Below are 11670 nucleotides of genomic sequence, written 5' to 3'. Positions count from 1 at the left end.
AATTAAATAAACAAGACAAAATGGTCAATTATAAAAAGGAATTGTTTAGTTTGGTAATACCTTGAGCAAACATTTCTAACTACTCGCAACCAGACCGGCTGTTTAGCTAATAACTTCACTACGAGTGCAACAAGCAACTGGTTCACTATCGCACCTTAGAGGAATGGTATCGGCTTCGTAACGCTTTCAGTTCGTCAAAGAACAGTAGCACAAGCGTGGCATGCGGGCCAATTCGCATGTAGTGCGGCCAAAAGCCCTTATAAAGACCCGCCACACCTTCGGTTTTGACTATTTTTATACAACAATCAACTACACCGTTATAGTAGATTCCCTTTCCCTTGGCGTCTACGCCTTGGTTGTACAGTCGCGTTGCTACTACATCGGGTGGTGTCATCGTGATGGCCATTACCGTACCTCCCACAGCACCGGCTACCGTTGAAACGAACGTGTCACTCTGCTGGTCTACGATTGGGTGGCGTATAAGAAGATCTTTCGTATAACCGAAAGCGGCCAACTGTCCACCACTACCCAGCAAGGCACGGGGCATCGTGACCGCGACACCACGGTACAATCCTTGCACTCCGTGTTTCTGGAAGATCTCTCTCATTGCACTGATCATTCCGGTGTGACGATGCTGATAGCCCACGGCAATCTCTGCCTTCGCTTGTGATTGAAGGTGAGTCCGGAGCTGAAATGGGAATCAATTCTAGATATTATCTTGCGGTCACGATCACGGCTACAGCACATGGCATACCATGAAAAATGGGCTGGCAAGCGCTGATCCAACGAATCCGCCGGATGCTCCCCAGAAAGCACTCTTCAGAATCGACTGATTACCATTACGCTGCTTCGTCCAGCCGTGCTCGTTGGCCGTGTTGTATATGCCTAACCTGCACTAAACGAGCGGTACGTTGGTCAGGATATTTCACAATCTTGGTCAACACGGATCGTACGATCTTTACCTGCAGGCATTGAGAATGAACTGGAAGCACAAGGAAGGCGCAAGTCCTTTCTGTAGCGCCACGTATCCATCGTTTTTGGCGATCGTCGCAAACGCATCCAGCACTCCTCGGTATGGTTTGTGGTAGGTGCCCTTCTGAGCCAGCTCGCCCTGCAGCTGCATCCTCGTTTTTACCACCTAAACGACAAATTCTATGATACTCCGCTTCTCCAACGCCGCACTTTTTCACAATTTTACCTCTAGCGGGTTCGTTATCAATGTAGCACCCATCGATCCTATTCCTCCCAGCACAAAATCCGTCCCGTCCATTATTTTATCAGGAGATCACCAAATCGATTCAAATCTCTCGCCCCGGCAGATCACAACAACTTTTGCTTCAGGGGTTGAGGGGGTTATCTACCGCACTCTTTATGCGACGAGTGTTTATTGGGGTTGCCGAGCGAGCTGTCAAAAAAAATTCTGAAAAACAAAGTCGTCGGTGGAGGATGGGGGTTCTGCAGCTGTACGAAATACCATAAAACTCGATTTTCCACTAATTTAGCTAGTGCCCGGCCCCGAAAAACGAGATGGCTAAACCCGGATTCCTCACCCTGTTCGTTTGCAGCGTGTTTTGCGGCGGCCTGTCGCTGACCAACCATGCAGGAGGAGGAGGAGAGTACGATCTGTGTAAGTCCCCGAGAAAGGCCCTCCCCCCTTGCTCTTCCTGTGCATCGTGATAGTGACGCATCAGACGAAGACGACGACGTTCCCCGGATAGCGATGCAGCAGGAATTGCGTTCCGGATATTTCGGCCACTGCTCGGTTGAGTAATGTTTCCCTTGTTTTTTCCCTATGTTTTCCGCAGATGATTTGAACAGTATTTGTCCACTGCGAAGAAGCATCTTCGATGCGCTGTACCCGCGCAAGGAAATACGCCACCTGTCCGACTTTCATCGGGGCGCCATTTACGAGCAGAGTCTCAATTCGTCCACCTTCAAGCGATACAACGAGTGCAAGTTCACGCTGCAAGCCCCCCCGGGGTACGGGTTGTACTTAATTATCCGCAAGTTACGGTTGCGAAGGGAAGCCAATGGTAACTGCGTGGATTCGGTGACCGTAAAGACTAGCAACGACAAGAAGGTGCGCTTCTGCTACACCCCAAAAGATGTACCGAGAAGTTTCGCCGATCCGACTCATCTGAAGATCACGATCAAGATCGATCACTACCGGCCTTTAGCGACCGAGGATAGCACGCTCGACATACAGCTCGTGGCCACACCGAAGGGTTCCTGTTCGCAGATGCCCAACAGGCTGCAGTGCGAACCGAACGACCCGTCGTCCTGCATCCATGACTCGTTTCGTCACGATCGCAACATCAACTGTCCCAACTGCCTCGACGAGGACGGTTGCACGCTCGAGATGCAGCAGATCCCGGTGGTGAACAAGCAAAACGTCTTCCTGACGGCACTCGTAGCCTTCTTTGGCGCACTGATTATGATGGGACTCTTCGCATGGATTGTGTACCGGTGCTGGTTTGCACGGTCCTGTAATGCCCACGGTGCCAACAGTGCCAATGGTGGGCTGGTAAGCGGTCGCAACGGTCCGCTCTTTCGCAACAACAACGCCGGTTCTTCGGCCACAGCACCTGATATATTGGCTACCGATGAGCTGCAAGGGGGTTCGTTGAGTGATGTGCGCCCAACGGCACCGCCCGTCGAGGAGAAGGATCTTCCGCCCAGCTACGATGCACTCTTCCCTACCGCAGATGCCTCCAGCAACGCACCATCGGGACCTACGACCGTATCGACGGCCACCTCGCCCACCATACCGAAACCATTGGAACGATGAACGGGCAGGGGAACTACAGGGTGGACCAGGAAACTCCACGAAACAGCAAAGCGAATGTGTCCATGAATGCATTTCCCGTTACTGTTTACTGTTGCGGTGTATATAAGCTTTAACAGATGTTCTGATTAGATAACCCCCACCACTACCACCACTACTACGCTACATTTATCGTATTAAGGAAAAGGGTTTCGGACGGATTTCGTTCGCAAAGATGCCAATCTAGCAGAATCCGAGCCCCCAAAACTACTCTATGCCGCAACCAACCAACTCGGTATTAAAACGCAAGCCAAATGTTTCGCACAAATCTTGCGAATGTACAGATTCATTCGTCGTTTAAGTGATTTAAGAGAGGGAGAGAGAGAAAGTTGTCCAGCCGGAATCGCACCGACTACGCGCCTGCGCGAATGAAACACAAATCTTTACTTCAGAATCTCGAACGAGCGCGTGTTTTAAGTTTGGGCATTAGATCGAGACGCAATCTCGATACACTTGTTAGAACGGATAGAAGAGAGGAGAATGAGCGGAACGGGCGATCCGGTGGACAACCGATACTGAGTAATTTATTAATTGTCGAAGGGGGAGGCAGGGAATGCGAAACAACGATCGTATCCACAGCGTGTTGAATGTGCAAAAGACTTTTCTAATTCTTTAAAATGAAGAAAAAGGCAGATAAACCGGAACCCCCGACGAGGCTTCCCGCTGGCCCGTTGGACGATTCATTCTGCTCTGCTTTTGCAATTGTTTGAACGTTTACCGATCCAGTACCCTCGCCAGCTCTGGGGTACCCACCGGGTATGCATAGAGTTTGTGCACGGTTCGAATCAAATTTATAAAGTGTTATTTTGAAAATAAAGAGAATCGAAAGTAGTTGATATTTGTTTGAAGCGTTCCTTCTTTCTACCACGCCGTAAAACACCCGAGATTCCCTACAGTGCGGTTGGCGTAGATCACGGTTCAAGTGAAACTGCTGCACATCGTCATCACTTATCGGCAGCGGTTTATGGCAGCGCAATCCCGTTTTGTTGCGATGTGCGGCGCGCATTCCCAGATTGCATCTCACTAGAGTGTGGCACGCGCCCAGTTCGATTGTTTAAGAAATCTTGTAAAATCTCGAAACCACCGGAGCAACGGAGTACGTCTCGGTCAATTAAGATAACGCCCTGCGCGTTTATCGACGTTCGAGGGGTACGGGCACAGAAACAGTTGATCCTCGGTTCAGTTTGATTGGCACATCGGCACGATAAGGGTCTCTTCTTTACACATTTTCATGCATAATAATGCTCCGAAATGGTTCATATCCTGCACGACCTGCGGCTTTCGCGGTGCGAAGACAACGACGACCGCGTCTCGAGCGCCAAACTGAACGCTACAGAATTTAGGCCATACCGAGCAGTTCGTACGCGATAACGACGATAACGGCAGCAAAATAAACACATTGTGATTAGGTGTCCCATCCCATCCCATCCCAGCCACGGCGCATAAAACAACATTTCATTTCGCAAACTACGGACAAGGGGACATTGTACTATAAGGCCAGGCTCGCCGGCCAGGCCGATGATCGGTTCATTCAACACAACGGGTTTAACGGGGGTTTCCTGTGTTACGAAACCGAGTCTATTTATCCGACAACAACCGATAAAGCACTCCAGAAACAAGGATGATGCATCCACCTGGCAACCGAGATGCAAATGATGTTTGCCATCTTGCTGCGCATTAGTCTAGCGCCATCGTAGTACTACTGGGGGGGCGCGCGCCCACACCTGGTCTATCTCTGCGCAGATCATATTGTTGGCGGGAATCTTCGCTTGTCTCTCCTGATACCGCTTGAGATGGTGGTGGCAGCTGTGTGTTATCATGCAGCGTAGGAAATGATGACGTAGAAGAGATGATGGGTTGGGCCTAGGGTTGGCTGTTGGTTGTTATTGTTACCGATTGTCGCCCCATCGCGATACGCACCTTCACCGTTTGTTGGTTCCGAAAACGGTCCATACTCGTCGGCTACACAGCGGACAGAGAGTTTATCTCGCCGCCATACCCACTTGTGTGGTCCCTATAAAAAGGAGCGCTTGGTCGATGGCGAACTCTTCGCTTCCGGCCAGTGCCTCGTGTAACATCGACGACAACGACGACGACGAGGACGACAACGGGGACGACAACGACTGAAAGTGAAACTCTCAACCGCTATGGACCTTCTGCTTGTTCTGGTCTCATTGTGAGCTACTACTTCCGCTGCTGACTACCTCTCCGTGTCAATGATTTCGAAAACAAATCACCATCTCATTTCAACGGATGTGGTTGTCGTGCTGAGAAAGAGCAGTAAAAGAAAAGGAGCGAACCGAACCTACCGTAGCCACCACCCGAAACCTACGTGTGAATATTCTGCCGCCCAAGTGCCCTAGAACGTGCGCGATCAAGTGATGGCCGAGTGGACGCTACTATGCTACCTGACGATCGGTAAGTTTGCCAACGCGGAATGATGATGCTACTGCTGCGATCATCCCTAATATGGTGGTCACACCAGGCATGGTGGTTGTAAAGCAATCGCCGTGACTTGGCAGTAACTCAATTATCAGCCTATCGATTAATGTGTCGTCACGAGATCGAGATTGAGGCATTGCAATCGTAATGCAATAAACCACTTTTAGATTGATGACGTAAATGCGCCAGCGCAGACTGGTTCCGTGTCGTCCGTGCGATTGGTGGGTTTGGCCAGTCACCCATAGCCTGCGGTTTGATTTATTGACGGTTTTATCCTCTGGCTCGTCTAGCGATGTTTTATCGGAAGCCGTTGGCTTTGGGCTAAAAGACAAAACTTCCCGATGATGGAGTGCCGCGCAAACCGTTCAAGCTTATCGTAAAAGATAAGCATATCCGACCTCCGCATAAGCCTCTGACCGAACTCGTATTTTCATTCGCATTTTAGCACTTTTCGCGATCGGCCAGATTCAAGGTGAATCCGGTCCGAGACCGTCCGTCCGTGGTGTGACTGGGATCGTTGCTGGGGAGCCCCTAACCGATGGGTCACCGGAGGACATTGTTGGCACAACCGAAGCAGAGCTTTCGTCCGTAGGTAAGCCGTGGAGTAACACGTGGTTGTCCGGTTTTGGTCCGTTGCTAATTTTTATTGCCTTTCTTTGTGCAGATCATACGACCCAGAGCCCTGCCACCACGACGCATGATCGCGTCTTGTTCGCGGATACGCCTGTCATGGATGCCATTACCATCATCTGGTATCTGGCCACCTTTATTGCGCTGATCTCCTTCTTTCTGGTGATGGCCTGTGCCGATCGGAATCGCTGTCGATCCCGCAAACCCGTCGATCCGGAGATGACACCACCGCCAACACCGGCCCCCTCCTACCGGCTGTTTGCACCGCCCAGCTACGATAGTCTCGCGTTCGATAAGGACACGGACAGCATTTTCATCATCCCGTACGATAGCCGCAGTGTCTCGGATGATGATCCTCAAGGGCGTGCCGAAGGTTTGGCTAGCAACCTGGAGTACATTATCGAGCGACCGTCGCCATCATCTGATGCTCCCTCCGTACCCGTCACCAGTGATATTACACCCAATGGCAGTGGAGGGCATGATCTAGTGGAAGTGACCAGTGTACCGGTGCACCCGACGTTGCGGTAAAAGTGTCGCCGTCGTGAAAGTCGTGACGAAATCGCGAGACACGCTTGCACTGCCACCCTCCTTGAAGGTCATAAGTGGATGTGGGACTCGTTTGTGAGTCAGCCTCTTGAAGGAATGACGATGCCCCGTTGACGCCTGTGACGACGCGTGAGTGCGGAAGTTTGGTGGCCGCTTTTGCATCTGAAGTATGCCGCGCACTCATCGATAGTGCGGCTGCTTCTTGGTGATGTAATCGTCGAGACAGTGGAAGTTATGGTCATGCCCGGGGAGACGAAGCGAACCGGGAAATAGTTATTGCAATGGTTGCTCTTAGTTACCGGATTGGTGCTTCGCTCCGCGATCGGGGCTCGTGTTTACTCTCTGGCGTGTTAGGATGACCTTCGAGTATGTGAGGTGTGTAGAGGTGCTAGATAGAATGAAAAATGCGTCTTTACCCTCGCAGTAGCAGGCGCCACTCAGCATGCGACTCATGACAAAACTGTGAAGAAATACGAAACCGACGACGACGACAACGACGGTGATGGTAGAGAGCAATAGCCAAGCGGGCACAGGTCCACATAATCCAAGTTAAACAGAGGATCTATTGTAAATGTGTAAATATTATTTTAGAGCTCATTAAGTGCATAGTAAGTAGGCGGTTTTAAGTATACAAATTTACAATATAAAATGCATTTACTACAAAAATGGCAAACAACCGTGTGTTTTCTTATTGTTTCGCTTCTCTACCGTGTGAATTTTGTGTTGCTTTCTCTGCAGCTCGCAAGCTGAATCAGCGCCGGAGTGACGGAGTGGATTAGACACGGTTTTGTGACGATAACAACACGATAAATGGCGACAAAACATAGTCACAAGCTAGTGATAAGCCTGGTCGTCTGCTGGAGATCGTTCTAGAGGCTTTTTGGTTGGTGATAAAATTCAAAAACCTGGCCGTTGCCGTTGGAATAGGTGCGGCGGGGTGGTTCCCTCTCTTTTCCTCGCTCAGCTGGATCTCTCGAGTCGCGCGCGTCGTAAACGCGACGTCGGTGTGCGTGCGACCGGCCGTGCTGGATCTTGTTTACCGCAAAGCGCCGAGAGGCCGTCTCCGCCTTCTCGTAAACCGCGCGCGACCGTTTAACAAACCTGTGGTGTGGTGGGTAATGGCGTAAAGTCGTCGCAGAGAAATCTTCCAGATGCGCATCAACGTGCCTCGGATGGATCGCGGCCCACGTAGGAAGCGATTTGTGATCGCGCTGTGCTGCCGTGTTCGTTCTTCCAAACTACTGTGACTGCGTTTCGAAAACGGCCATCATCGCCTGTCCATCTGTCCTCGACGGCAATATGCCCGACGACAAACTCTAGGCCAACAGCCGCAGCCACCGTGGCCCGTGACCAAAAGAAGTGCACCACGACGAAATCGCGAACCCCGTGTAGTGTGAAAACAGTAAATCAAAATAATACCTACGTAAAATCCACGAGTGACTACAGATCGAGTGTGCGTGCGTGTCCCGACTCCTAGCCAGGGGTTGTTGACTGAGGAACACGCCCGCAGCAGCCAGCTGCGCGAGCGAAGCAAGTGCCAAGTGTGGTGGGTCTCCGGGGGCCAAGAAACTTATCATCATCGATCATCAAAAGCGGAGCGGTCTTGTGTGGTGTGGCCATCGTCGCGAGCATCAAACGCACAAAACAGCTGGAGAGCTCGAAGATATAAATACAAAATGATGCTCCACAACATAATAGCATCCGTGCAGTGGTGGTGTATTTTTATACTCTACACACAGCGAACCGATTGTGCATCGTTCTTCTCAAGTAAGTGATTCTGCTGCTGCTGCTGCTGTCCGCGGTTCTTCTTCATCGGTTTTTTCAGCTTTGGTGATTCAGATCTAAGCAAACCGTACCCGCAGCATGCAGGCAACCGAGAGTGTTGCAACCGAAGAAAGAAGAGACAGTCGAATATAGGGTGACACGGAGAAAGATGGAAAAAAAGCCCTATCCTCCTTCGTTCGTCCCCTGCTAGGTTACCACAGGCGACAGGGCAGGAGGGTTCGGGACTCTGCGTGCGGCTGCGTTTTTTTTTCCAAATCCACGTTCCCTAATACCGCCGGCATGGGCTTGGGTTGCTATGCCGACCGATTTCGTGCGTGGCGTGCAAGAGAAAGAGCTCAGCAGGCGCTTCGCCGTCAAGTCTCTCGCTCTTTTGGTCTCTGACCACGACACCATCTGCTGCTACGCTGGCTTTCCGTTCAAATCTCGTCACGGAATCATCTGGAATCGCCAGCCAGCAATGGCAGGGCCGGTTCATCGCATTAGATATCTATCACGCCTCGCTCCAGCCGGCCCCAGCCCCGCGTATGTCCTCGCTGGTGTGATGTTTCGAACGTTCTCCACACTCCACACCAATCGCCTCTCCGTCTCGCGGAAACCCTTTCGGATTGCGGGTTTTGCGAGAGCGGACGACGCACCACGCGGTGGAACGAGTTTCGATGAATCACACCACAAGAGGGAAGGGAGGGCAAGAGAACCAGCAGCCACCTTGCCGGTACCGCCGGGGCCGTCTTTTTTTTTACGTTCCAATCAAATGTGGGACAGCTTCTCGATCGCGATCGCCAGAGAGCACGCGGCGGCTCCGAGCGCAATACGAGCTGGCTCTCACGTAGGCTTTAACCTCGTGCGCCGCGAACTCCGAAGAGCAAGACCTTCACCTAGCAACAACCGATCGCCATCACGATGATGATGATGATGATGATCGTGGCGAACGGTTCCTCGCGATCCGATCGCTTATCCGATCGTCGACGCAGCCACAGCCTCTGTTGTGTGGTGGCCCAAATTTTGTGAGGTTAGCCGTGGAGTTTCTCCTTCGATTGATAGTGACCCCTCTCCCCGGGCGCCTTGCCTTATCGTTTTCCTTGCTAATGGAAAAACAGTTTTTTGGAACATCTTCTACGAGCACAAATGAGGGCTGTTTTCTCGGGGCCGCACTTTGCACTGCTTTTTGGCGAAAGATGGTCACACAATTGGGCATCAGAGAAATCAGCCAGAGTAAAAGGTGGCCCCCTTTTCGTTTTCTTTTCTTTCTATTTGCTGACCAGCTCCTTCCGGTGGGCAATAAAGAGGAAAATTCAATTTACGATCGCACCGGTGGTACGTGTTTGCCATTTTCAATTAAACGCACAGTAAAAGGGAGCGCATTTGAACGCCGCTTCCCTTTTCACTATCAATCGCCCCGTGCGCCCCCGTACCATCGCTTTTCATTGAGGATCTCACAGTTACGGGGTGCTGCTGGTGCGTGATTGCCACAAACTGTATGTTGCTTAGCAACAAGGGGGGATGAGGTTACTAAGCAGCTTTACGGAAGTTTGACCATCGGGCTGTCGGGGCAGTAAGCCAGTTTCGCGCACTGCTCTAATCGGTCTCTCTCGCTAAAGCCGTTTAGATGCGCCACCGCCACTCAGCCACCGCTAGCGACGCGAAACGCCGTTACGTTAAGTGAATTCGTGTCCGAAATTCATGCCGAATTCGTTACCGTTTCTTATAGCGATTGCGGGACACCGAAAGGACCGAAGGGGATTGTAATGGCGTGTACCCCTAGACTAGAGACAACAACGAGAAAAACTACCGTACCGCCCCGCGGTTCGGTGGCCCAATTCGAAGCCCAAAAATTCGCTTTGCCATTCGCGGCCATTGTGAATACAGGTGCTGCTGGTACGGACCTGAATTATGATGAAATCATCATGCGCATACATTTGCCGCACCGTTGTCGCAGTTTATATCATTGTTTGAACCGTGCACAACGTGGTATTAGCCCGCATGCGCCTAATGCTGGTCGGCAACCGAAACGAATCGACACTGCAACAACGCGGGTCCAAATCGACGACGCCCAATCGATGGCACTGAGCTGGTTGGCGGATTGATTTCGATTTCACAACACCAGCTCCGGATTGCAGTTTGTAGATACTGATAAGAAAACCAATCGGCTATCGGATCGTTCTGGAATCACAGATTCTCGAGTGGTTCTTGGGCGCGCTCACGGAAGTAGTGTTCCGATTTTTATTCGATCCGCCCTACGACGACGACAAGTGGCTGATTCCGGGATTTTTTTTTCTCCATTCTGTACCACATAACGTGCCCACTTGTTGGTCAGGCAGACAGAGCAGATACAATCATAACGTGTACTCTCTACGCTCTATCGATTGCATCAGCTTCACAATACAAACACACGCGCGTGCGAGAGAGGTCGCGGTACATCACCATCAGGTATCGGCACCCTAACTGAGCCACGATCTGTATCGTTGTTTGATCGAGATGCATTGCCTGGTGTTCCCCTGGCGTGGGACGGTGCGGAACGGAACGGAACTGGCCTGCTTCGAAATAATAGGAATGGGGAGCGATGGCGGCACGTGCGCAACGCGCGGAGCATTAAATTGATACAGGTCATCTCGAGTAACCTTCGCATAATTGATGCCACTGGCACATTGAAACATTGCGCGAGAACTGTGGCCGATCTCCTCTCGGGCACCAACCAATGGCCAACACCTAGCCCCAACAAAGGGTATCCGCGGAATCGTTTTTCTCTCCATTCGTTTCCTTGGCGAATTCGCCCACTCTTCATTCTGTTTTCTGAAGGTGAAGGTGGTTGTGGAATACGACAACTCATGCTGCACCCATTTTCCCTGCCACGTTACACGATACACGATCCTCGCATTAATGGCGAAAGTGGCATCTACGCACAGCACATTCACGACTTTCGCTAAAGGCGCGAAATGGAGATCAAGGGTGGTGATTTTTTGTCCCTTCCGGGTTCCCGTCACAGGAAGAAGGATTGAGATGTGTCCCTGTGATCGTCCCGAACAGCAGACGAATGGTGAAACCTCGTCCTACTCACGGGACGGGCGATCATTGTCACAGCGACACGGGGACGCGTCGCTCTGTCGTAATCGTTTTTTTTGTTCCCGCCGTTTTTCCTCTTGTGCCAAATGTTTAATAGGTGTCATTGCGTGGCCGTGCACCGTCGGTGTGGCAAATGGCCCCGACACGCTTGGCGCGAGTGAGTGCCACAAACGTATTTCGGAAACCCTTTTTTTTTTGTTCGTGTGTCAATCGAGTGAGGCGAAGGAGAAAGAAATGAATTTATAAGAAACCGGACCGACCCTTTGGTGATCGTTTCGTAAAATACGAACGATGACGCCCTCGCCCGCCAAAGTACCGCGGTTGAATCGGTGTTAAAGCAAAACAAAAAGACGGATGTTTTCGCAACAATCGTATGGCGACAC

General features: G+C 51.2%; 4 protein-coding genes across 4 annotated transcripts in view; 3 read left to right on the top strand and 1 right to left on the bottom strand.

Moving 5' to 3' along the window:
• Positions 1–12: 12 nt before the first annotated feature.
• On the bottom strand, positions 13–1411 carry LOC125957536 (solute carrier family 25 member 35-like). The gene is made up of 4 exons (XM_049690312.1): positions 1199–1411; positions 963–1138; positions 755–890; positions 13–688 (listed from the first exon to the last, which is right to left on the bottom strand). The coding sequence occupies exons 1-4, from the start codon at positions 1268–1270 to the stop codon at positions 146–148; spliced, it is 927 nt and encodes a 308-aa protein (XP_049546269.1). The 5' UTR covers positions 1271–1411; the 3' UTR covers positions 13–145.
• On the top strand, positions 1404–3658 carry LOC125957535 (uncharacterized). Its single transcript, XM_049690311.1, has 2 exons — positions 1404–1627; positions 1806–3658. The coding sequence occupies exons 1-2, from the start codon at positions 1528–1530 to the stop codon at positions 2786–2788; spliced, it is 1083 nt and encodes a 360-aa protein (XP_049546268.1). The 5' UTR covers positions 1404–1527; the 3' UTR covers positions 2789–3658.
• Positions 3659–4682: 1024 nt separating this feature from the next.
• LOC125957543 (uncharacterized) lies at positions 4683–7103 on the top strand. The gene is made up of 3 exons (XM_049690318.1): positions 4683–5242; positions 5712–5858; positions 5931–7103. Exons 1-3 carry the CDS (start codon positions 5206–5208, stop codon positions 6422–6424), a joined length of 678 nt encoding a protein of 225 aa, XP_049546275.1. The 5' UTR covers positions 4683–5205; the 3' UTR covers positions 6425–7103.
• Positions 7104–7543: 440 nt separating this feature from the next.
• LOC125957530 (uncharacterized) overlaps positions 7544–11670 on the top strand; it is a 10347-nt gene continuing 6220 nt past the window's right edge. Inside the window, exon 1 of the mRNA XM_049690300.1 lies at positions 7544–8209. Within this exon, the coding sequence (XP_049546257.1) occupies positions 8119–8209 (91 nt within the window). The 5' untranslated portion in view covers positions 7544–8118. The remainder of the gene's footprint in view (positions 8210–11670) is intronic.

Source organism: Anopheles darlingi, chromosome 3 (genome assembly GCF_943734745.1).
Source record: "Anopheles darlingi chromosome 3, idAnoDarlMG_H_01, whole genome shotgun sequence".
In the NCBI taxonomy this organism is placed as follows: domain Eukaryota; kingdom Metazoa; phylum Arthropoda; class Insecta; order Diptera; family Culicidae; genus Anopheles; species Anopheles darlingi.
The sequence above is the reverse complement of the archived record's forward strand: the minus strand, read 5'-3'. Positions and strand labels throughout refer to the sequence as shown.

Bases quoted from the DNA above. Each gene is read 5' to 3' on its own strand.
- LOC125957536 (XM_049690312.1), bottom strand. From the start codon at position 1,270: ATGGACGGGACGGATTTTGTGCTGGGAGGAATAGGATCGATGGGTGCT. The intron at 891-962 runs GTAAAGATCGTA...CGTTTAGTGCAG, and splicing joins TTCATTCTCAATGCCTGCAG to GTTAGGCATATACAACACGG. The intron at 689-754 runs GTATGCCATGTG...TTCCCATTTCAG, and splicing joins TTGCCAGCCCATTTTTCATG to CTCCGGACTCACCTTCAATC.
- LOC125957535 (XM_049690311.1), top strand. From the start codon at position 1,528: ATGGCTAAACCCGGATTCCTCACCCTGTTCGTTTGCAGCGTGTTTTGC. The intron at 1,628-1,805 runs GTAAGTCCCCGA...TGTTTTCCGCAG, and splicing joins AGGAGGAGAGTACGATCTGT to ATGATTTGAACAGTATTTGT.
- LOC125957543 (XM_049690318.1), top strand. From the start codon at position 5,206: ATGGCCGAGTGGACGCTACTATGCTACCTGACGATCG. The intron at 5,243-5,711 runs GTAAGTTTGCCA...TTCGCATTTTAG, and splicing joins ACTATGCTACCTGACGATCG to CACTTTTCGCGATCGGCCAG. The intron at 5,859-5,930 runs GTAAGCCGTGGA...TTCTTTGTGCAG, and splicing joins AGCAGAGCTTTCGTCCGTAG to ATCATACGACCCAGAGCCCT.